This window comes from Taeniopygia guttata, chromosome 1, assembly GCF_048771995.1.
Source record: "Taeniopygia guttata chromosome 1, bTaeGut7.mat, whole genome shotgun sequence".
NCBI lineage: Eukaryota > Metazoa > Chordata > Aves > Passeriformes > Estrildidae > Taeniopygia > Taeniopygia guttata.
The window spans coordinates 107,065,359-107,090,255 of NC_133024.1; the positions used below are offsets into that span (position 1 = coordinate 107,065,359).

Below are 24,897 nucleotides of genomic sequence, written 5' to 3' on the forward strand. Positions count from 1 at the left end.
GGTTGGTTTTGTTGTGGGGTTTGTTTATTCATTAAATCATCTCTCAGCCTTTATTGTTGCACAGGGTTATTTTCTTCCTAGTACAGGAAGACTTACCCTTGCCTCTTCCTTTCAGATCTCTATTTTGTCAGGCTCTACAAGTCCCTGAGAGGACGGTGTAGCCAGGTGGGCGTCAGTCTTTTCTTACAGGCAGCGATAGGACTAGAGGACATGATCTTAAGATGCACCAGGGGAAGTTTAGGTTGGACATTGGGAGGAATTTCTTCACAGGAATTATGATAGACATAGGACCGGGTTGCCCAGGGAAGTGGTGGGGTCACTGTGCCTGGGGATGTTTCAGGAAAGCCTGGACGTGGCACTCAGCCTCAGCGATCCCGTGGCTGTGCGGTCTCCCCGGCCCTGAGGGGCGCCGCTCGCCCCTTCCCACCAACCCCCAGGTCCGGTCCGTGCCGACGGCTGAGGAGGCTGTGAGGGGGAGCTCCCCGCGCACCGCCGCCGAACCTTCCTCCGCTCCCAGCCCAGCCGGGGTCCAGCCCCGCCAGGATCCCGAGCCGGGCAGCACCCACGGCCCGTCAGGATGGAGCCGCGGCCCGGAGCCAGCCCCGGGCTGCAGAGGCCGCGGGCCGGCGGCGAGCGCGGCGCTCCCTCTGCCGGGGACTGGGCCCTGGTGCGCGTCGGCGGCGGCGGGGCGGGCCGGGCTGGGGCGGCCGCTGCGATGAAATTCCCGGGCTCCGTCCTCATCTCCCTCGCCCTCTTCATGTCCGAGACGGCGGCCGCGCTATGCCTGAGCGCGGGGTACCGCAACACGGGGGACAGCATGTGGCAGACGCTGACGCTGATCTTCGCCCTCGTGCCCTGCGCGCTGGTGCAGCTCAGCCTGGTCTTCATCCACCGCGACGCGAGCCGCGACCGCCCGCTGGTGCTGCTGCTGCACCTGCTGCAGCTGGGGCCGCTCGTCAGGTCGGTGAGTCCGCGCCGCCTCCAGCGGGCCGGGGCCACGGCTGTGCCCGGAGCCCCCGGCCTTTGTGCGGCCGGGCGGGGCCGCTCCCGCCCTGCCGCAGCTGCGGGGGAGCGATCGCTCCTTCGGGAATGCCGGGGGCACGGAGCCGCGGCTGGCCCCGGGGAAAGGGGCTCAGCCCTGCCCGGCCCCGCCAGAGCCCCTCCGCGCCCCGCTCGGCGCTGCGTTCCCATCCCTGTGGCTTCTTGCAGACGGTTGTGTCGGTTCGCTGCTGCCTCATCCACAGCGCTTTGCTCGCACATCACTTCCAAGAGAGAACGGGAGATTCTTCACTCGCTTGCGAGTTAAGAACAATGATAGTTTCCATCCCATCCGTGCGTCTTGGAACATCAGCGATGCTCTAGTCTGTCTTTTCCTTCCAAACGTGAGCTTCCTGCCCCAAATTGCTTTGGAGATTTTTTTCTATTCCAGATCAATATCTCACTAAAAATACTCGTAGGGAAAAAAAAAAAAAGTTACAGCAGTGTGCAACTCTAAGACAAAATGTTTCTGGGGGGCATTAATTTTAAATTTATACTCAAATCTTTTATTGAAAAAGAAAGGGAATTAAATGCTGTGTGTATGTTGTAGAGGCTAAAAGAAGTATCACCAACTTTTTGAAATTCCTGAATAGCGTGTAAAAGAAAGATTTGTTCACACTAAGGAAAGGTGAACAGTGTGGATGTTATAAAATGTATAAAATAGCTTACACTTCAAAAACACTGACTTCTTCTATAACTATACATGGATTATTTTTGCTTGCTTTGTTATTTTAAAGATGTTTGAGTTGTGGGTTAACAGTTCTGAAAGAGCTCTGATTTTCTAAAAGCTAAGAACAAAATACTTCCATAATTTTGGAAAATAAGAGAGGAACCAAAGAGAAAGAAATCGTCAAAAATTAAGTACATGACTTTTGTTATTCTAAATCAATTTATTGAGGTAAGACGAGGAAATAATCTAATGTCAAGCTAGATTATGTGAAGAAGTAGACAAAGGATTTGAGCAACAAGAAGAAATTGAAGGATTTTATTTTTAATTATACAAAAAGCATAGATTTATATTTTGATCTTTACCACCAAGCATCACTTGACTTTCTGTTTCTTTCTCACCATCAAGTTTTCTGTTTACAACACAAATCTTATCTTGTGCAGAGTGCAGTTCCTGCTCTCTGGTGAACTCCCAGCTGCAGCCACTGCTGTAAAACAAGTGAGCATATGGAAGCCCTCTCCTCTCCTCTAGGGTGTTGCCGACTCTGCACTTCTTCCTTTCTCAATAATTTACAAACTTAGCATTTCCAGGAGGTTTGGAGGTGTTCTGGATGTGCTGTGCCACAGTCCCCATGGCAGCATTTAGGCATGACAAAGTGATGTATGTTGACCTCTGTCTAAACCCAGGATAACTGGAATTATAATTATTAATTAAATAGGGTAGTACATTCATGCTACCTGAAAAAACTTATTTTCTGCTGAAGACTGGAAGGACTCTACAAATTTAAAGTTTAATACTTCAAATTAAAACCCAGTTCTCTTTACTTTTAGGGAAATGTGTCAGTTTGTAGGATACAGCACAAATGTCTGGGAAGTCAAAGTGATCCGAGACAGACAGTAAAGGGTTTGGGGGTTTGGGCTTTTTTTCCTTCCTTGCCTTCCTGAAACTAAAGATTGCTGTATCTGTCAGAAGAGGAAACTGATTGCTTCCTGTCAGATATAGCTCTGCACTGTAAATGTTGTGTTTTCAGCACACAAAATACCTTCCCTTTCCCTGCTTTCTACAGGAGGCTTTCTACCCTGTGTGAACTGGCATACACACAAGGTTTAGGTGACAGCTAGAAGGCAAAGTATATTTTGGTTGTATCATCACTGCACTGTGGCTTTTACTTTTTGTAAGCTGAAAAGGACCATTGGCCTTTGAAGCATTTTACTTCATCCTTGTAGGCAAACCGCTGCTCCTTTGCTCCAGAGAATCCTGCTGCTCTCAGTCATCTGCTTCCCTCGTGTGAAGCCTGGCTCCATCCTCCCTGCTGGGACTCGTGTGCCTCACTGTCACAGCCCAGGGCTGCTTAGGGAGGGCTGGGTCAAATTAGGTCAAATAGGACACAGACAGTGGAGCCTCCCCAGGCTCTGTCTGCTTGTGGCATGGGAATGAAACGTTTAAGAACCTTGAGGCTGTGTATGGTGACATGCTGCAACAGAGAGCTGGCAGCTTTGGTGGGCTTTAAAACAAACTTAACTTTTTTACTATCTCTGATATAGAATAGTCAGGGTTTCTCTGTTCAGACTTAAAGACTCGGATATCAGTGCACTGCTTTACCATCAGCTCATATGTGTTGTGTGACCTTTTGTTCATCATCTTAAAATCTAGATTTTTTTTTTTTCCCTTCCATTTTTCCTTAAAAAAAACTCTTTAGATCTGGGGTATGGTTTGGGAATATCTTGGCAGGGAAGGAGAGTATTTAGCCTTGCAAGCCAAATGATTCAGCCTATTTTGAATCATCAGAGTGATGGAAAAAAAGTACTTTCTCTCATAGAACCTTCTTGCATGCCACCACCTTCCCCAAACACCCACGCTCCACCTGCTCGGGAGGCACTCGCTGTCCTGCTGCTGCCACTGGAAGGACTAAAATTAGGTAGCATCCCTCTTCCCAGAGAGGACTTTTGGTGTACTGTTAATGTACCCTTTTTTAATTTCTTCTCCCACTCCCTAGGAGTTTCTCTATAAATTTGGAGCAATTTGTAGAGCAAAATTCCTATTCCCCTTAGTGGCCTGGCTGTGATACTTAGGATGCAGGCGTGCCAGAGGCTCTGCAGAGACTTGGCTGGAACAAAGGGACTGCAGGTTTCTGGGCATCATGGGGATTCCTGCAGCATTTCAGACCAATGCCACTCCTTATGAATGCACTCATTCGTCTGGATGCTTAGATGTATTCAGGTAGATTTGGTTTTGGGGTTTTGAAGTTTTTTTTGTAAAAAGAGATTCTTTTACCACACTAAGTAAATTAACACAGAAAAAAAATTACTTAAAACAGTAGCCAGTGTCAATGAGAGGATTATTAGTTTTGTCTTTTCTCTAGGGAAGGTCCTGATGACCTTTGGCTCAGGCTGCTCCTGTGCTAGTCTGTCTCTGTTCCCTTCATTTGGGTGGCACTTGTAGCATCAAGGTCATCCTGAGATTTTAAGTGCAGCTACAATTCCAATACATATTTACTGCATGCAGTTTTGCTGGTGTACTGCTCTACACTTAGGATTTCTTCTAAGTGTAAATAACCCCTCCGAGAATCAGGGAATTGTTTAGATTGGGAAAGACCTCCAAGATCACTGAGTTCAACTCACCTAGCACAGCTTTGTTCACCACTAAACCACGTCCATAAACATCATATGCCTTTTGAACATTTCTAGGCATGGTGATTACACCACTTACTTCCCTGGGCAGCTTATTCCAATGCCTGACTGCCCTTTCAGTCAAAAAGTCTTTCCTAATACCCACCTGAACCTCCCCTTGACCAACTTTAGCCCATTTCTTCTTGCCCTGTCTCTTGTTACCTTAGGAGAAGAGACTGATCCCCACCTCACTACAACCTCTTGAGGAGTTGCAGAGAGCAAACCTGAGCCTCCTTTTGTCCTTACCCTTCATGACAGGCACCAGAGAACCCCCTGTTAAACTTGCTTGCCCATTTCAATTCTTCAATTAATAACAAGGTCAAGAGCTGAAGAGCAGATTTCCAACAAACTGACTTGGCCAGTCAGGGCTTACAGTCACATACTGGGGATGTTGGTGGTGCTGGGCCCATGAGTCTGCTGGATGCAGGGACTCCTCCCACCTGATTTACTGAGGGCTGTACTGAAGAGGCATCATCAAAACCAACTGGTGTGAACCTGGCAGTGCTTCCTTCTGGTACCAGCTTCATGGAGAGGGAAGTTTGAGTGACTGCAGGTGTCTTTGGAACCCCGTTCCCCGGTGCTCTGTTAGTGCAGTGTGAGCCCAGCCTGTTCTGTGTGAGGAGATGCAATCAGGGGAGGGCTGGCTTAGCAGAAAGATAAGCTTGCCAAAAAAATCTCAAGTAAATATAACAGGTCCCCTATATAGAACACTAATGACTGTTTTCCTCAGGTTATAATAGGACAAGGATATAAACAATAGACTTTTTTCTTTAATGGGATTAGGCTTTGTTTCTTAAGGCATAAGGAGAAACAATTACATGTCTCTATGTACCATGTAGACAGCAGCACAGCAGATGCAGGAGGAAGCTTGCATCAAATTGCCAGAGGAGGGGCTGTTAAGGCCAAAGTTTGATTCTGTGAGCTGCAGGAAGTTAAAAAAAAAAAACAAAACCCCAAAATTTTTTACAATCATTCATGTTTTGGGCATCTAATTCTGCTAATAAGCTCTAATGGTGCAGCCACTGTTTCACTGACATTGTGCAGAAACATTGTCTCTTGTGGGTAGTTTCTCTTTGCTAGTGACCTGCTTAGTAGTTCAAAATAGAACAGGTCTCAAAACTTCCCTTCCTTGTTGGACTTCATGGGCAGACCTCACTGTAGGAGATCCTCCTAGCTTTAAACTTAACAGACTCCCTCGTTTCCAGATGGGAAGAATATGTTTAGACTCTCTTTAGGCTATTTTCTGTCCTTTTTTCTTGAGCAGATGCGTTAGGTGTCCATGGTGAGGTGAACAGGAAATCAGTGCAGGTAAAAGGTAGAACAATAAGTGAGGAGCAGATCTTTGCCTGATGCAGATAAGTAAATCTGCAGGATGGATAAGTATTTTGCATACTTCTCTAAAGACAGGGAATTAGTAAAAATTACTATCAGCAGATATTACTATCAGAGATATCTGTTTATACATTTACAGAGGGTGTGTGTGGATAGATCTCAAATAGACATTTGTTCTTGGGGTGATGGTTGGGTGTGGAAAGTTCCTGTTTTCATTGCCTCCTCCCTCTTCACACCACCATTATTTTGCCTGTGTTCCAATCCCACGCATCCATGATTAAAAGAGGGAATGAGGTGCTCACTCTCAGCAATCATATAAGGGTAGGATTATTCCTCCTACTTACTGTGTGGAAGACAAATGTGTTGCGGCTGAATCACTCTTTGTGGGCACCATCAGGATCCCTGAAAAAGTATGGCTCTTCTTTCTGCCAAGATATGGCAGCAGGGGAGAAAGCAGCACCATCCTTTTCTTACCTCTTAGCTTTCACTGTAGAAAGTAGATCTGACTTTTTTTCCTTGGAGCAATTTTAGTTCCTTCAGAGCCTGTGCTTAGGTTCTCAGTGCCTTACATGCAGAGGAAACAGTCAGCTGCTTGCCTTCGGCTCTTGACACCATGTGAAGGGCTCTTGAAGTGGCCCTAAACATCATTGCAGGAAATGGACTGTGCAGAAGTTGGGATCTCCCATTCCTGTCCCTCTGGAGCAGAGCAGCAATGAGGGCTTCTGTGGAATTCACCATGCTGCAGGAGCTTGTAATTGTGGGGGAAAGCTGCCATACAGCAATCCCCTTCTTGCATTGTCTCTTAGTTGTGTTTCATGCTAAAAAAGAGCAAGCCAGGTAGTTAATTTAAGGACAAGATGCCCAACCCCTCAGCATTTACTTCATAGGCAGAGTCACAGTCTGACACAGCAACATCATCTGCATTGATTCTTCATCACAGCTCTGGATCCTTCTCACCTGCGTGGTCATTCAGGTGCCTGTGCCCCCTCCCACACTCTATTCCTTAAACTTTTAGATTGGTGCTTGTTCTTTCTAGTGTGTCAGCTGCCAGTCTGTTCCTGCAGGAAGCAGTTGCTTGGGCTGTGGCACCAGCTGGAATGCTGAGTGCATTTGTTACTTGTCCCAGAAGGCTTGACTTCCAGAAACACTCTTGCATGGGACTGCAGGGCCTGGGAGAAAATGGGCATCATTATCAATGTAATCTGAATGCTTGCATATAGTATTTTTTATTACTCTGTTGTAGTGGTAAAAGTCCCATTTACCTCTAAGATTTGCTTATCAGACCGCTACACATTATGTTTGCTTTTCTGTATGGACAAAAATTCCCCATCACAAACAATATACTGCTGCCTAATACGCAGATAATAAATAAAAATCAAATGCTTGCTCCAAAACTCAGTGTTTGGTTGGTTATAATATTTGCTATTGTCAGTAGTCTCATAAATATGATATCTTTAATGGGATCATTACATATTTTTTAGATGGGTCATTAGACTATATCTGCTTCTAATCACATACAGCAAGAGTTCAGAGTCTGATGCTGAGATCCAGTTTTCCACAATATACTCAGACTTGCCCTGAACTCAGGGTGAATGCATGGCTGTGAATAATAAATGAGACAAAAATGGTGGGATCTTTGTTTTTGGAATAAAATCGATTTGTTGGTTTCAGAATCTATGCTGGCTTCATAAAGCCACAGTGCTTTATTAATTCTTCACACTTTATTTTTGGCTGTATGGATTCTTTCATGTGGAACAAGATTGACAGGGAGTGAAAAGATTAATGAGGGGAAGACAGAAAGTCACCTCTGTGAATGGAGCATCCAGAGCAGCAGGAATGTTGAATAGCTTTAGTCAAAATGATAACTGAAGCCTAGTGAATCAGGAATAGTACTACACAATCCCAAAACTGCTCTTCATCTAGAGCATTTGTAACTTGCTAGTGGTCCAATTAGAGCAAAAAATGAAGTAAAGTTTATTAAAATAAACAGAAGTAATTTTTTTTTCTTCTCCCTTCCCCCTCATCTTGTGATGTCACCTGTTCCTTGCTTGTTACTACTTCCTAGACAAGGGTTGTTTTGGGTCCTCCTTGATGCCCAAGCCTACCCTTGACACCCTCATATCCAAGTAGTTCTCTTAGAAGAGAGCTACTCTTCATGAGTAAACTTTATGAAAACTATGAACTAGTTTTCATAAAGTTTTAGCCAGTTAAAAAACAATCATTGGAAGGAAGTTGCAGAAGCTGTGCTTTCCTTGCAGATATCTCTCTGGGGCTGTTATCTTCTTTTATACTCCAGGAGCCAGATTGTCCTTGTTGCTGCAGCATTTTCTGGAGACAACCTTTTCTCTTCTCTCACAAATGTATGGATTTGTCTCTGTGAGTGGGTGAAGGCAGCAAATAGTGTAACAATATGTAATTTATGAGTAAAAGTGTATGTGCTGGCACCAGTTTGTTCCTTGAAAGTTAGTTGGCAGTAAGTTAGACCTGTATAAACACGAGAGTTTGACTCCCACTGTGTTTAAAGTATGAAGAGCTTCAGCAAGTGGAAACACAGCATCTTCTTAAGTAGAATCTTTTTTGCCAGATTATATTTAATAGTTCTTTAACAGTACAATAAACAGAAGCCCACTTAAGAACTAAAGCTCCTATTCTTGTGCCTTTTTAAAAAAAAAAAGTTGACTTCAAGGGTTGTGAGGCTCAAAACTGTTCCTTTTCACTGCTCTGGCATGTTACTCGTGTTTTAAACTATTGCTTGGTAAAGTTTTGAGGCGCGTGCACCTGCTTGTACTCCAAGCTTCTCTCTTCAGATGTTTTAAGGCAAAGGTAAGAAAAGTGGGTTTATTGTCATGTCCCACTAGCATGTCACAGATGTATCGATAACAAGAAAAACACACGAGAATCTGAAGAAACACACTTCCAATTTGGGTTTGGCATCTTAAGCAGCTTAAGGACTTTAATGGGACACTGGAGAGAAGGGCAGCTCATAGAAAAAAATGAAACCTCCTCCCAAGTCTGAGTACTACAAGCAGCTCAAGGGGCACTGCCAGGTTCCTGCCCTTTAGTAGCATGTAGTTCATGTTTTAAAGAATAAAATCTGTCATATTCCAAGTTTACCAGGAGGAGAAAACCTACAGGCTTTGCTTTATGAATGGCTTAGGACTTACTAAGTGACTGCTAGAATACCAGAAAGTGGGGAGGCCTTTCATTCTTTCACTTTTCCCTGTTACTCTGTCTACTTGTTTGCTTATAGGTGTGTGGAAGCCTTTTATATTTACTTCCGTGCTGGCAGAGTTGAAGATCCCTATGTCAGCATCACAAAGAAGAGGCAGATGCCCAAGGATGGGTACTCAGAAGAAATAGAGAAGGAAGTGGGGCAGGCTGAAGGCAAGCTGTGCACACACAGGTCTGCGTTCAGCAGGGCCTCTGTGATCCAGGCGTTCCTCGGCTCAGCGCCCCAGCTCACCCTCCAGCTCTACATCTGTGTCCTGCAGCAGGAGATCACGGTGGCCAGAAGTAGGTGGAGCTGTTGCTATGACCTTTTTGGTGTTTGGGTGGGAGGGCAGTCAGTTATAGCTGCCCTGCACAAGAACCTGGCATTCTGCAATGGATTTCATCTCCCTGTTAGGTTTTGATGGTGATGTTGCTTTTGAGTTTATATTGTCATGTTTTAGACTATGGCACCTTCTGTAGCACACTCGGGTTGCTGTAAAAACACTGATTTGGTAAAGTGACCATTATGGTATGAGAGGGAGGCAGCTGGAGGGATCGAGCTGTCTACATGAAGAATTTTAAAAAATACCTCTGCTCCATTTTGTTTTTTGAGCAAAACTTTCTGGAAAATTCCTTGAAGTACACTGCAGAACATGTTTTGTCATGCTGCCTTAGGGAAGACATACTTTCAGGAATGCAGTTTTAAATATGAACTGAGAACATGAACTATTTTTATTTATGCCAGACTCTGATTCTGGAATCAAAAGGCAGGACTCAATAAGCTGCTATGCAGCTGTGGTCATCTCATCCCTGGACCCAAGCTGTTAAGCCTTCACCGAGCACAACATGGACTTACCAGGACACATCTCTCTTACTGTGGAACTCTGCATCTCGCTTCCATTCCTTGATTTTCTGGCTCACTGCTAAATGGAGAGCCATCTCCAGCTGGTCATGGGACAAACAGCTTTTCAATATAAGAAAGGACTTTGGCACCTGTGTGAACTTGATGGTGCATTTCCACTGAAAGACTAAATAGGTCTTGTATCTCTAAGGCCTTTGAGATGGAGTGAGAGAATCTTTACCACCTTCACAGCTAGGGAGGCTGAGGCTGAGGGACAAGTTAAAAATTGAAATAAAGACAAATATAATAACAACAACTATAATAATAATAATAATAATAATAAGAAGAAGAAGAAGAAGAAGAAGAAGAAGAAGAAGAAGAAGAAGTAATGAAGGGGATAGAGAGGGGTGGAGGGAGAGAAAGGGAGAAGAATAAAACCCAGGAAAGACAAGTGATGCACAAACCATCCCCCAGCACCAATCGGCTCCTCCCAGACAACTCTCCCCAGTTCATACGCTGAGCATTATACCAATGGAATATCCCTCTGGATAGTTTGGATCATCATATGTTCTGGCTGTGCCTCTTCACAGCTTCTTGTGCACTTCTTCACTGGCAGAGCATGGGAAACTGAAAAGTCCTTGACTTAAAGCACTGCTGAGCAACAACTAAAACAGTGTGTTATCAACATTATTCTCATACTGAATCCAAACTCAGCACTATATCAGCTACTAGAAAAAAATTAACTCTACCCCAGCCAGAACCAGAATATCATAGCAGTAGTTTCTTGGAATACATTACTTCTTCCAGTCCCTGAGTTAGACATTACTCCTTCATAACTACTCTTCATAACTAAGGTAGATCCTTCAAATAACCATGGCATTTGTGATGTGGGATGGGGACAACATGATTGAATCCTTTGCTGAATGGTGCAAATAGCAAAATCTCCAGTCACTTTGCTGTAGATGGCATTTACTTGAGAAAGATCACCTTTTAATTCTCTTTCTTTTATTACAGGTTATGATTTCCAAAGAGAAGTCCTGTGTTCTAGATGATGAGAGAATTGCATATTTAATAATAATTTTGTAATGCTCTATTGCTTCTAGCTTATCTCTGCTGAAATAAGTTGTAATCACAAACTGATAAGTGACATTCCTTGGCTGAAATGACTAGAGATAAACTGGCTCACCAGAGAGTTTGGTGAACCCACTTGCAAATGCTGAAGTTATTTCATGCTTCCCAGGAGTGTCTCCATACAGATGTAATTCAAAAATGCAAAGAAAAAAAAAGTGTTAGGAATTGGACCAATGTCTGTTAGAGCTCATTCATCAGAAAAACAAGAGTGTTAGCCGTATTCTTGTTGTGTGTATCTTAGCTGCTGATATACTGAAACTTTCTGCAATCTCTTTTATCTAGCCAGCCCAGTTCTTATTCAGATGTCTTCAGCTTCCCTGTTCTTTGACACTGGTCCTCCAAATTTCAGGCTTGCTTCCATTTGCATCTGTTACAACTATTACTTTCTTATATTTTGATTTCCATGTGTTTTGTCTTGTCTCCTCATCAGTCTGTTATTTTTCTGGATTCCTACATACCTTGTCATTCTGTTCAGGGGTAATGAGGTCGGTATCACCTGAGAACCTGAAGCTGTTTGCCATCATGCTGGGGGCATGGCTTGTCCCTTTCAAATCTGTTTGAAACTCCTTATTGCTTCTAGTGTTGGTTTGAACACTTCTGAAAAGAGCATACATCCTTGCCTAGGTCTTTGTCAGTCAGAGCCATGCTGTAAATTTCTTGTGTATTTCATGGCATTCATTAATTTCTCTGGATGTTTTCTTCTGGATTATTGGGGTCCTACCACTGTCTGGCATTCTACAAAATTGCCATTTCACAGTCTGCCAAGAATGTAAGATCAAGACAGCCAGAAAGCTGCAAAAGCAGGACCAACTCTTGAAGTTAGTGATGAGCAACATAAAGCTTTGGTGACTGTTTATCATGAAAAGTGTAAAAATACTGGATGTAATACAACATTGGAAACCCACATTTATTAGCCCGAGTCCTAGTTCTATTTTGCATACATATAACTATAGTATCCATGATAGGTTTCAGTGGTACTTGTGAGGTAGCTCATCTAGAGCAGAATTCGCTGTATTAACAGTTTTTGAAGTGGGAAGGACCAGGCTGTAAAGGACTTCAGATGTAATAACAAAACACAACAAAATAAAGCAGTGCCTCTCTAGATGACTGTGAGTGTCCACTTCTGATTTGTAAGAAAAAGACAGACTTTTGGGAAGAGGAAGGAAGAAGAGAAATGACACCTTTAAAAGGACTGTTAAGAGGATTTGGAAATGTTCCAGGGGAATATACTTTGCCTTTTACATTTACATTTCTTTGCCTGCTCAGGATGAGTAAAAGCAACAGTGTCACCCTGTGGTATTTCCCTTTGTGGTTGCTTCAAACCATCTTTCTCACAGAGTTAAAAATTAAGTTTGAACTGAAGGTTTGGTGACAACGATGAGCTTTTAGGAAAGGAGTAGGACTGAACTAGTGTATTAAACCAGAGTCAGCATGACTTATTTTCTATCAATGGAGAAATACCTCTTTTGAAGGTTTGAGTTTTTGAGATAGGTTTGAGATTAATACAGATTCCCTGAAGTGAAAATGGGGAATAAGATCACTGTTTCGGCTTGCCAAAGCAGAAAGCAAGCAGAGTTCCAGCACAGCAGCACTCAGTCCCCAGTGGGTACATCTTTATGTTACTTTAACTCTGAGAACATTCTTTTGCTTAATTAGCTGCTGGAATTTATGTTCTTTCACAGCTCAAAACTACAGGAAACATTTTGTAAAAAGCCATAGGACATCAAGCAATATTCTTGACTGAACTCACCTGCTCTTCCACTTTCAGATGATGTTTTTCCAAGACATAATTAAAAATGCCCAGATCTATGTGTCATTTACATATAGGTTTATTGCCACATGGTTATTTTAGGTCTTTATCAGAGACATTATTCAGTGCTGTAAGAAAGATGTAAAAACTACTGACTGCCTACTAACAATTTCAACATAAACATTTTCAGAGAATATATGCACCACCAAACTGGCATGTACAAAATTACCATATAAAATGATAAATGCTTTTCACCTTACTGAGTGCCTTGGAAAATTAGATGTAAAGACTTTAATTATTTTCCAAAGTAATTCAGAGGTGTTTGTGGGTTCTAATGGAAAAGAGATTAGCTGAAATGATAGAGAAAATTCTCTTAGAAAGTTGTTAGAGGTGTTAAAATACACTTGTTTCTTCCAAAGGATTGCTTAGAAATTAGTGACATAATTAAAAATAAAGTCCAAACCCTGGCAATTTTGACCATATAGCTATAGCAAAACAAGGAATCTAGTTTATTTGTAGGATACAAATGTTTATTTGTAGGATATTGGCACACAAACTAATTGAAGGCTGCAGAAAACACGGGTTGCTAAGCATTACAAATATAATTGACATAATTAAGAATTCAGAACTCTGGTTATTTTATCTGATGCAATATCAGCTATTCAGCATGTTAGTAAAAATTGTGGATAAATATTTATATAATTGTGCATGCAAATACAAAAAAATAAAAACCTGTGAGCAGTCAGCACTTGTTTATTCTTTGTGTCCGGAATTCATGTACATTTGTACCTACTTAATATGGCAAGACAGGATGCCCTCCTGCAGTGCCAGGTAACATCTGGTCTCTGCCTTCACTTTCTGCAGAATTTAAATGTGAAACCTTCCTTTCAAGGATTCTGGGTAGGTGGGAGATACTGAAAATTGATCTGAATTTAATGACATTTTTAATCTGAGTGTTTTTTAAATGCATTATATAGATTGGTGTATATAAAATATTGATGTATAGGAAAACACAGTACAGGCAGGTGAGTAAATATCTCTCTCCACAATGCAGACAGTGCTGGGTTTAATTTCCTTCAGCTTTCAATTTTGAGCCGTATCACATACCTTTCTTGTGATTTGCTTCAACACAGAACTTCACAAGCACCAAGTTATCTGCATGTCCAAGTTACTCCAAAGTTTCAGCTTCTATTTTGCAGTTTTTCATCTGTATGGAAAGGGAGTAGCACTCCTGTGCCTTGTGGAGTGCTGTAGGATTTGGGAGCAAGCTGGATACTGTAATGACTGAGCTGTGAAATTACCAAGGACAGCCTGTGTATGAGCAGCCCTGGGCACGGGGAGGAGGGACAGACACTCATGACTGCTAAGTGCCTTCTTTTTCTTACCAGCTTCCTGAATAAGTATCAAATAGGGACTAAAATAGGAGGTGGGATTAAAGAGATGGGCTGGGAATGGCTCCCGTGGCATTGGACCTGCTGGGAATCCCCAGGAGTGCAGTGACAGTGACCTGCACCTGCACTCCCCTGGTGCAATGCCCACTGCTGATCTGAATGTCCTGATTTATCTTTTCTCTTTGTAGGTATTTTTATGGTGCTTTCTCTCCTGTCGATCGTTTATGGCGCCTTGCGCTGCAACATCCTGGCCATTAAGATAAAGTATGATGATTACAATGTCCGTGTGAAGCCTGCTGCCTACCTCTGCATATTCATGTGGAGGAGCTTTGAGATCGCCACGCGGGTCACGGTCTTGGTGCTTTTTGGTTCAGTCCTTCGAATCTGGGTTTTCCTCATCGTGCTACTGAATTTCTTAGGGTTCTTCCTCTTCCCGTGGATTCTCTTCTGGCTTAGCAAGTCGCCATTTCCTGAGAACATAGAGAAGGAATTGAGCAGGGTGGGCACTACCATCGTCCTGTGCCTTCTCACGTTCCTGTACGCTGGCATTAACATGTTCTGCTGGTCGGCAGTGCAGGTGGAGCTCAGTGACCCTGACTTGATCAGCAAATCCCAGAACTGGTACTGCATGACCGTGTACTACATCGTGCGGCTGATGGAGAACGCCTTCCTCCTGCTGATGTGGTACATTTACAGAACAGACTTCTACCTCTATGTCTGTGCCCCAATGTTGTTCCTGCAGCTCCTGATAGGTTACTGCATGGGCGTCTTCTTCATGTTGGTGTTCTACCAGTACTGTCACCCGTGCAAAAAACTTTTCTCCTCCAGCATTACCGAAGCTCTGCTGTCCTGTTTCAAGATCCTCTACTTTATTTGCCAGCATCACAAATCCACTCTACTTACAGGCAAGGTGATGATGAAATCTCCTGAAAATACTGATGAAGCACGGGGCAGTAACAAGACAATAGATTCTCAAAACAGGAGTATTCATCAAAGTGTTTCTTCCAATGCCTAGTACAACTGGAAGCAAGTAGGTGCCTGTGGAAGGTGGCAGATCACCTGCTGGGAGCATTGTGTATCTTAGACATTGTGTCTTGTGGGTAGAATTTCTTTCTTGCAGATGTAGCACTGCATGATGACTGACATGCCTGTTTTTGTGGAGAGCAGTGTATTTGTGTTTGTGTACGGAGAGCAATCGTTGTTTGTAGATTTCTATTTCAGAGCATTTTTGCACATAGGTTTATTGTCACATGCTTATTTTATGTCATTATCAGAGACATCATTCAGAAACTGTTCTGATGCTCACCTTACTCAGGAAGTCTGAGGATGGAAGGCAATGAATTTTATTTCACATAGGATGTCCCATGGCATGCCACCCTAAGCACAGGAGCAGAGCTTACACCTGGACTGTGTATGGATTGTAGCTGTGGTCTGCTTTGATCAAAATGCAGACTATTTTACACTCTAATCAGTGTAATAAGGTAATACTCTCAGTGGTAGAAGAATTGGACTTGAAGAATGCACTGTAGTCTGGGTTGCCATGAAACAGCCAATTAGCCAGCACTGACACAGAAATGTGACTGTTACTGAGGATGGGAAGAGGGGTTATTGGCTTTGCACTGTTTCACCCTTCATGTTTACTGCTTGTTAGTAAGGGAATTAAATTTAACATATTAATTGATGTTCTGGAATAGCTCATTTTTCTTTCATTATCATTTCTTTAATACTTTATGGTGTTCTGGTGTCAGGTAGTGTTCACTTTGTATAAATACCTAGAGGCTGGGCAGACAGTGTGTACCAGTCATGTAGGTGCTCCCCAGTGCACATGTCCAGGGAGTGACTCACCTCATCTCAAAATGTAGGTGATACGAATCACTCTCTGGAGACCTGTTACTCCGTGTTAACCAGATGCCTTCACAATTAGTTCTGACTATCCATCTGACTTTTAGATGTCTGAAGTTAGAGAGATGAGCACTACCCTGATCATCAGGGGTTTGGTAGTGCACCATGTAGGCAGCTCATTGACTTTTTGTACTAGGATAGAAGACACTGATTCCTTCTTTTTGAGCTGTGATTTGTTATGATTAGTTTAATATCATTAATTCAAAACCCTCTGACTTCTTTACCTCAGAAGTTTCACAACCCTGATACTGAAGTGTGAAAGAGAAAATGGAAATAATTGATTTTTGTTCTCAGCAATACATCACCACAAATAAAAATGTTTCTTTATTTTGCAAGTTTCTAAGAAAGCTTTAGCAGATGAACACACAAGAATTTAGTGAAAATACAGAGACCCATTTGTATTTTCACAAATTAAGTGAAAGCTTTTGCACTTTGTTTGCTTAGCACCTTCCTAACATTTCTTTTCAGTGTTACACATAATGGCTGCTCGTGAAAGCAAATAATTGATGACCAAAGCATCTCCCAGTGCTTGAAGCTTAGCCTCCATTCTGTTATCATGCAGGATGTGAAACTCTTAATAGGGGTGACATCAGAATAATTGTTTTAGAAGCGTCTCAAACTCAGGTCTGGCATCATTTGTAATGAAATATGTCACCTGCAGTGCTGCAAAGACATGACATTTTATTTTTTTCTTTACTACAGTGTAAATGAATGTCTTCATATTTCAGTGTTATTATGGAGTTATGTTTTCATTTTGCTTAATATGTGTCTGTGTAGGATATGTGTATGTATGTTGGGAAACATATGTAGGTTTCATTAACTTATTGGGTGGTAATGGGATTTTTGGCCTGATTTTGCTGTGGCAATATACCTCATATCAGGGGAAGACACCAAACACCTCCATTCTAATTTCTCTGAGGAGAGGAGAATAGAATAGTGAAGTGACTCCTTAAAGACACAGCTGTGTTTCTCTGTACCTTTATATGTAAAAGTACACTATAGGATTTCTCTGTGCTTTCCTAGTTGTAAAAGACTATTGCTTTTTGTTCTTCAGTAGTGAGTTAAAGGAGCAAGGGAGAATGTAACCTTTTCTTCCAACCCTGCAGAGTTCAGCCCATAGGCTCAAATTTTCTGGTGTTCTTAGCCAAAACTGAGTATCTGTCTTTATGGCTGGACACTCATCAATAATCAGGGAATTACAGTGGCTGTCTATCTACAGACGTACCCAGGTCAGAAATGTTAGTCTTTGGGGGAAAACTTAAAAAGTAATTTCATATGTAGAAGTAGTTCATATCTAAAGAGAGAGCTTAAAGCAGAGTTTGGACACTGTAAGTGGTGGTGCAGTTGTGATGGTGCCATTAGGAAACAGTGAAAGCTTCACAAACCTCAGCCAGGTTGGTGCTACAGTGAAACGTTGGTGCTGCTGTGAAGGCAAAAGCAAGAGAGTTACAGAGCCAGGAGCCCAGGATGAATGCACAGTGAGTACAATTAAACCTCACAGACTACTGTATATGCATATTTAGAGTGTGTCATATTGCATCTTATTTTTATACCAGTCTCCTGAAGTGCATGCATAGGGAGCTGAATATTTAAATCACTGTTATGAGAGGAAAGAAAATATAGTTTATATGAGTTCTGTTCCTGTCCTATGGTTTTGCCTTAGTTGTGCAGAATAACCAAATACATTTCAAACACTCCACCAGCACGAGGGGCTGTTGCCTGTGCAGTGCCTGGTGTCACCATGGTGTGGGGTGGTTTATCCAGCTGTGCTGCCACTGCTGGTGGAAAGGTGCGGGAGGGAGTCCTAGACACAAGGATACTGTGTTTGACCAGGGTTTGAAGGGAGCAGCTGATTTTTCTGAAGTGTGCTGTAAAGCTGGGAGAGGCAGTTTTTCTCCAAATAATGACAGTCTGAAAGGTGGTGTTTTCAGTGCACCCAGTGGCTGCATGGAGCGGACAGTATGAGTACAGAGTCTGTCTGTATGTGGATGAGTGATCTCTTGCTGCAAGTTCACTGTGCTTTTACTCTCCTCTGTGAATGTTAGAGCGGCCTGTGTGTTCCATGGAAGGTTTAGGGCTACTGCTGAAAACTCTACTCATTTGAGTAGTCCTGAGTCACACAAAGGATGGCTCAGCAAGTGTTATTTGTGTGTATAAGAGTATACAAGATCTGACACATGGGTTTTCTTTTATACTTGTAAAACAGCACCAATTAAAATGTTGAAACTATCCCTCAAGTTGTGTTGGTGTCAGTTCTTAGTGTGGTGCTTTCAAAAAATCCGAAGTAGAGTAACAGAGCACATTGTCATCTATCACCACGCAGCAGCAGATTTCCAAGAAGACCTGACACAAGAATTAATCTGTGATTGATTTAGGAGCTCTTTACCCCTATGCTTCCATTGCTGTTTAGAAGAACATTTTGTAAGAGGGGGGCACTTTAAGTGGCCAGTGTTGTATGGAACAAGATTAGTATAGCTTATTCATTATCAGTGTGAGAATATTTACTGGTTTACATTGAGAACTGGGAGGAAATTGTTACCTTATAAAGGATATTTTAACTTCTTCTCTGCATGCTTGTTTTACATTCATCTGGATTTGCCATATACTTATATCTGACCCTAGGAGCATCATCGTAAAATCAGTGCTGAGGACTTTTGTGGAGGGATAGGAACACACAAAAACTTTGCAACACATGTAAGTGTTTCTAAGTTTAAATAGATAAAATAGACACTTCTTTTTTTAAATATGGGTGTGATTAGATACATCGTAACAAGTTGTAATATGTGTACATCGCTTACATGAGCATTGAGAAAAGATTTTAGAAGTCCTGATGGTGATTGATACTACTGTGTGCTAGTAAGACTACACTCCCTATGACATAGAATTGGTGAGTACTTGGGACTATTAAACTGTAATTTGAATTTTAATTTTTTTTTTAATTTACAAGTAGTTCCTTTATTTTTTCCCCATAGTAGCTTATAATATCTAGCCTAAAACAATGAACCATTTTCTATCACTTTTTACCTATTTAAAGGTCTTATGTAGCAAAGAAAACAGGGCTTTGAATTCAGATGTTTGCAAGCCAGACACCATCATAATCTTGTATTTTAAAATGAAGTTGTGGTGAGTGGCTCAACTCAGTTGGGAATCATCACAGAAACATGAAGATACAGTAATATGGCAGAGATGGTAAGTCTGATTTACCAGAGACAGAAGACTTGAAAAGTAAGATCAATTAAAGATTATGTAATTTCCTACTGACCAAGAAAAAAATGTATTACAAAACTATATAGGTCTTGGGGTCACTCCAAAATTAGACTAAGAAGGAAAAAGGTAAGTGTTTAAAAATGACAAATATGAAAACTTACTGAATCTCTGCCCTGAATGAAGAACTTCATATTCTGGAAAAAAAGGACAGTTTTATACCTTTTTTTTTTTTTTTTTTTTTTTTTTTTTTTTTTTATCACATGCAGTTACAAGGAAAACCTCTTGCCCCACTGAAATAAAGTTTTATGGAAATGGTGAATGTCTATTCAGATATGAAAATTTTGCCTTTCAGGTGGGAAATTCAGATGTGAATGCATCTGTGTGTAAAGGCTTCTAATCACAGACTAGCATTAATGGGAAAACACACCTAGCAAGGGATGGATACAATTTGTTGGATGTTGCTAACTGAGATCCTTCTGGAATAACATCCAAGTTGTAACTTTTTGGCCCTGAAGGTGAGACCTGATTGATTTAATGAACTAGAAACAGCCTGTCTTAAATAGGGAATGTGCCTTCATGTTCATAATTGCTGAAATTCCTATTTTGACAGAGCACACAAAATGACAGCAGATAAATGTTACATATTTTAACTTCTGAAATGTCTCTCATCAGCTACTTGTTTAATCTGATTAATGTGCCCTGTCAGTACAGAGCTTTAATCAGCCACAAACACTTTCTGGAAAATGATCAGGAGCAGATTTAGATGGAGAGCAATGCCAGAGGTAGTCAAGGTAAAGATTAATTCACATCTGCCTTCTAAAGTGGGAAGTAAATGTCAAAAACAATAGCACAGCACCTTACACATGAAGTGCCAGCATTGCATTTTGGTGTGTTTATGGGTGGATTTGCAGTTCTTGTGAATGGGGTAAGTTGGACTGGACAGCAAACAGAAGAGAGGTGCTTGTGACTGCTTCAGTTCTGCCTTTGCTGGCCCTCACAGCACCAGTTATGTTCTTCAGAATGGGAGTCCTGGCTACTCCTCCCCCTCTGCTGCTTCATGGGAGTCATTTTAAATAGAAATGGAGAAATAAGGCACAGTGAAATGTTCAGGCAGATTTTTCAGTCAACTGCTCTTTCAGAGACAAACATTACTGGCAATGAAAAGGGCTGAACTCATGAAATGCATCAATACTTCATTGCCATTTAAAATATTTTAATAATGGTGGGCAGTGCAGTAACTCAGAAGCATCCAGGTGTCATTAAAAAAAAAAAAAATTAGAGGGGAAATGGAATTTTCTAGAAGAAGTAGCTTCAACTTTGGAGTTACAAAGAAAGTAAGAGAGCCCTACAAAAGCACAATAATTAGGTGTTTAAACTTTTTTTCATCATGTTTATTGTGGTCTTCCCCACCCTTCTTATTTTTTTAAGCAACAAGAAGAAAAAATACCAAACAGAAGAAAGAGAAATATTAAATATTTTATTTGTAAAAAAGTCACTGCAAACCTATGTAAATGTGTGTGGCAACTCACAAACATGTTGCATTGAGGGTAAGCCTAGATTTCTCCACTGATGCTCTTGGAGAGGCATAGTGAAAACCCCAGAAAGAAATCCAGGCAGAAACTGTGAAGGTCATCCTGATCTAGGACATAGCATCATGCTAAAAAAATCATTATCTATTCTTTTTTGTTCTACTACTTTAATACCAGCAGTCTTATTTATATGTCTATTATATGTATTTGTATGCATGTAATACATATAAATATAGAAATATGTAATTATATATGTATTTTATGTACGATATGTGTTGTAGTACACACAGTAGTCTGATTCTGCATCTGAGCATAAATAGGCAATTTCAGTGCTAATGGTCAGAGCAGAAATGTTACCACTGACATATTATGTGCAATTTGCTTACACAATTCCACCTTCCATATGCATGGGAAGAAAAACAATGGACTATGCAATATGTCAGGTAGTTTTTTTAACCATAGCTGGATGGTTCCTGCTTTGATCGTTTCTTCATCAGCTGAAAAGATGTGATGTGCTAAAAAAACCTTTCTGTTCTTTACAGAAAGGTAAAAGGTAATTGATTGGAGAAACCTGGGACACTGCCTGTGTTATTGGCTGTGTGAATCAGAAATTAACCAAGCTTCCTCAGATTCAGAGGAAAGGAAAAAGGAAAACTTTGCAGGAGACAAGTTGTCAGGTGGGAACAGGCAAATAATGTAAAAAGTGAAAAATTACTCCTGCCTGGCCATGAAATGTGGGCCTCAGCAAGGATGTTGGTGTTGTGCCATGAGGAGTGATGGTAAGGCAAATTCAGGGAGGGCTGCAGAGTGCTGTAGCATTAACTCATCAGACAACTCAAATGCCTGAGACAGCTGACTCTTCACTGTAATCTACCATTGGCCCAAAATGCAATGGAAGCCCCCAAGGGCACCAAGCAGGAATCCATTAGCCATCAACTATCAATCACTTGCCCTGTAGTGTCCTTTAGCAGTCAAAGGCTTATGTGTTTAAGCTGCTGTCTTAATAACCCATACATCACTGTTCTTCCCCGGGCACAACAGCAAGTGAGCAGTTGTCTCTTCAAGCAAAAAAAGAAAAAAAATCACCAGAGAAAGGGAAGTTTTATTAGTGGGAGATCTAAAATTAAAAACAGCAAACTGTTTATAGTCATAAGTGTATCACTCATTCAAAAGAAGTTCTAATGTAATAGAAAACTAAATGCAATTTTAGAATGTGTAGGAGTGTATTTGTATGAGGAGAAAAAATACTGACACAGGATTGGAGTATGATTTGGCAGACTCTCCCTGCCAGGTAGCAAAAGTCTCAGTGAGATGACATTGTGTCCCTTAATGCAAAAGAAAGTGTCATAAGTCACTGTAACTAGCAATAAACAGCTGTGACTTTGATCAAAGTGGACACAGCTCCTCGAGCTTTGGCAGAAGACTGTGTGAGAGGATCTCAAAGTCCTCCAGGACTTTGAAAGAAATGAGGTACCTCCAGCCTATTGCTGCTCCCCTGAAAGCCTGAGCAGTGAAAATAACAAAATGTTATTAAACCATCTAAACTTAAGAAGTCATAAATACAAGAAATCAAATTAATAAACAATATTGTGGAAATTGTAGTCCCTAATCTAACCCCCTTATTGAAATTTTGTTTTTCATAGTGATTTCTCTGGAACTGCTAAAATTGCCAGGAGGGAGGGGGTTGTGTATATGGATAAACTGCTGTAAACTGTCCTACCACAGGAGGCTTTAATAACTACTCATCCAGTGGTAATTTAACCTGGAACAAATTCATCCCAGTGCAATTCCTAAATTATGGACACACAATTATCAGACATTTGTGTCTTCACTGAGTTTCCCAAAGAGATGGATAGATACTTCCAAACTTCTCTTGAGTGTAACTTAAGCCAGATAGAGGTGAGATAGTCTCAGGAAAATGTCCAAGTTTTCAGGGAAAATCCTGAAGTAAAAAAGCTTTATCAAGACAAATGAAGGAAGGGAAACATATCAATCCAGCAGTTGTGTGGCTGGAACAGTATAATTCTATAGTAAGAGGCAATTTAGGTATGATTTAGGATCATATAGACTTCATGTTGAATCTTGGTACAAGGATGAACTCTCTTTTAGTAATCTAGCTGAAGGATAATTTTAAAGCAAAACCTCTTCCTTGGTGCCATGATTTATTGCATCATTTTAGCTTGCTTAGGCACATCTATTAAACATGGCATCATTCCTTAGTGTTTCCTCTGTTGGTATTACTGAAAATGAACATAAAACCAAGGATATGTCTGTCATGTATCTGGTTGTGGACAGTCCTCTGCTGACAGAGCTGGGTCACCCCCACACCTCCACACTGAGGATTGGAAGGGAGAAAAATCAGCAAAAGAATTATCACAGCACTCCTTTGTATTTCAGAAGACAAACTGCAGCATTGTAAAGACCTGTAGTGTTGTCCTGTGCTGCAGGGTTTGGGCACTGAGGTGTTCACACCTGGTGGCTGTTCTGGGTGTGAATTGGGATGCTGGAATACTTCTGTGGATGTAGAGATCTGCTGAAACCATGGCATGAGCTACCACAGTGCAGCTCTAGCAGGCTGGGAGGCACCTCCTTTATTTCTGATTGTGGAACGGGGATGCAAACACGTGTCAGGAGTAACACAGCTGCAGCAGATCCTATTAGGAAGAACGAAGTGAGTTAAGGAGCTCTGGACGTCCTTTCCCAGGCTGTGATCAGGAGCTGCTAATTAGAAATGGGATTCGACAGCGCAGCGCTTGAAGAGAGAGGGAAAAGCAGGAGAGTGTTTTTGAGCGGGGATGCAGCAGGAGAGGAGACACAAGGGCAGGAGCATACGGAAAAGCAGGAAAATGGTTTTGAGCAGGGATGCAGCAGGAGAGGAGACACAAGGGCAGGAGCATACGGAAAAGCAGGAAAGTGGTTTTGAGCAGGGATGCAGCAGGAGAGGAGACACGAGGGCAGGAGCATACGGAAAAGCAGGAAAGTGGTTTTGAGCAGGGATGCAGCAGGAGAGGAGACACGAGGGCAGGAGCATACGGAAAAGCAGGAAAGTGGTTTTGAGCAGGGATGCAGCAGGAGAGGAGACACGAGGGCAGGAGCATACGGAAAAGCAGGAAAGTGGTTTTGAGCAGGGATGCAGCAGGAGAGGAGACACGAGGGCAGGAGCATGCGGAGGGAGGGGCTGGGATGGAGTGAGCAGGATTCCAGCTCCTTCCCCCGGGAGCGGCGCGGGGCCGGCGCTGCCAGCGGGTGGCACCGCGGGGCTGCTGAACCGCCGAGCCGGGCGAGACGGGCACAGGAGACACTGCCGAACCTATTCGCACATCCCTCGAGATGTTTTCTGGAGCGGGAGATCGCTGGTGGAGTCCCTCCCTCCAGGCAGAGAAAAGGTACCCTGGGCTATCCCCAGCACGTGTAACGAAGTGGATCTGCAGCCCTGGGAAGAGAAGTCTCGCAAATAGATGATGGTTGTGTTCCAGAGCCACAATAGCAAACCATAAAACTGGTACCCTGCCCAAAGGATGCCATCTGGGCTCCCCCTCCCTCAGTCCTATGCAAAGGCAGGTTAATTTTACCTCTGCCTATATACATGGGAGGTTATGCTGTTGCAGCTTTAGTCCAGCTCTTCCTGGAAACTACTGCCTGCTTACTGAGATGAAATTTCTGTCTGTCCTTAGGACATATTGCTGGTGGTGTCTATTCCTTCCAATAAAATAGCAGTGTACAGACATTCTGGCCCATTTTGTGGTGGTGCTGCTTGACTTCAAGGCAAGACCAGACATATATATATATATCTATCTATAGATATAGATATAGATATAGATATAGATATAGATATAGATATAGATATAGATATAGATATAGATATAGATATAGATTTTTTTTTTTAATAAAGCACATGGGCCTCTCATGATGACTGCAAGTCAGTGTGAGGAAGCACTGGAGCAGGGAATTGCATTGAGAATTATATTGTAAAGCAAGGACCTAGAAGGATCTGCCAGTCATTGGAGACTCATTGACATGTTTTTCCCTGGCTCATATCTATCCCCTTTTTCTGCCCTCTCAGCTTGGAATCATTTATTTTGTAAACAAAACAGAAAGAGCAGAAGTTTCAGGCTATGTCATTCCCTGGAGTGAAGGCAAGCACAAAGAGTGACAGCCTCAGGCTGCATGTGAAGAGTCTTTTCAGAGAAGACAACTTGACAAGTGCTTTGTTTGCTTCTTCCCCTTTGG

At 42.1% G+C, this 24,897-nt stretch overlaps 1 protein-coding gene across 1 annotated transcript; it reads left to right on the forward strand.

The window, feature by feature from the left end:
- The first annotated feature begins 461 nt into the window (after positions 1-461).
- XK (X-linked Kx blood group antigen, Kell and VPS13A binding protein) lies at positions 462-18,168 on the forward strand. The gene is made up of 3 exons (XM_002191245.7): positions 462-960; positions 8,957-9,219; positions 14,218-18,168. The coding sequence occupies exons 1-3, from the start codon at positions 578-580 to the stop codon at positions 15,042-15,044; spliced, it is 1,473 nt and encodes a 490-aa protein (XP_002191281.6). The 5' UTR covers positions 462-577; the 3' UTR covers positions 15,045-18,168.
- The last annotated feature ends 6,729 nt before the right edge of the window (positions 18,169-24,897 follow it).

Coding starts and splice junctions, on each gene's coding strand:
- XK (XM_002191245.7), top strand. CDS start 578: ATGGAGCCGCGGCCCGGAGCCAGCCCCGGGCTGCAGAGGCCGCGGGCC. Junction 961..8,956: donor CAGCTGGGGCCGCTCGTCAG/GTCGGTGAGTCC, acceptor GTTTGCTTATAG/GTGTGTGGAAGCCTTTTATA. Junction 9,220..14,217: donor GGAGATCACGGTGGCCAGAA/GTAGGTGGAGCT, acceptor TTCTCTTTGTAG/GTATTTTTATGGTGCTTTCT.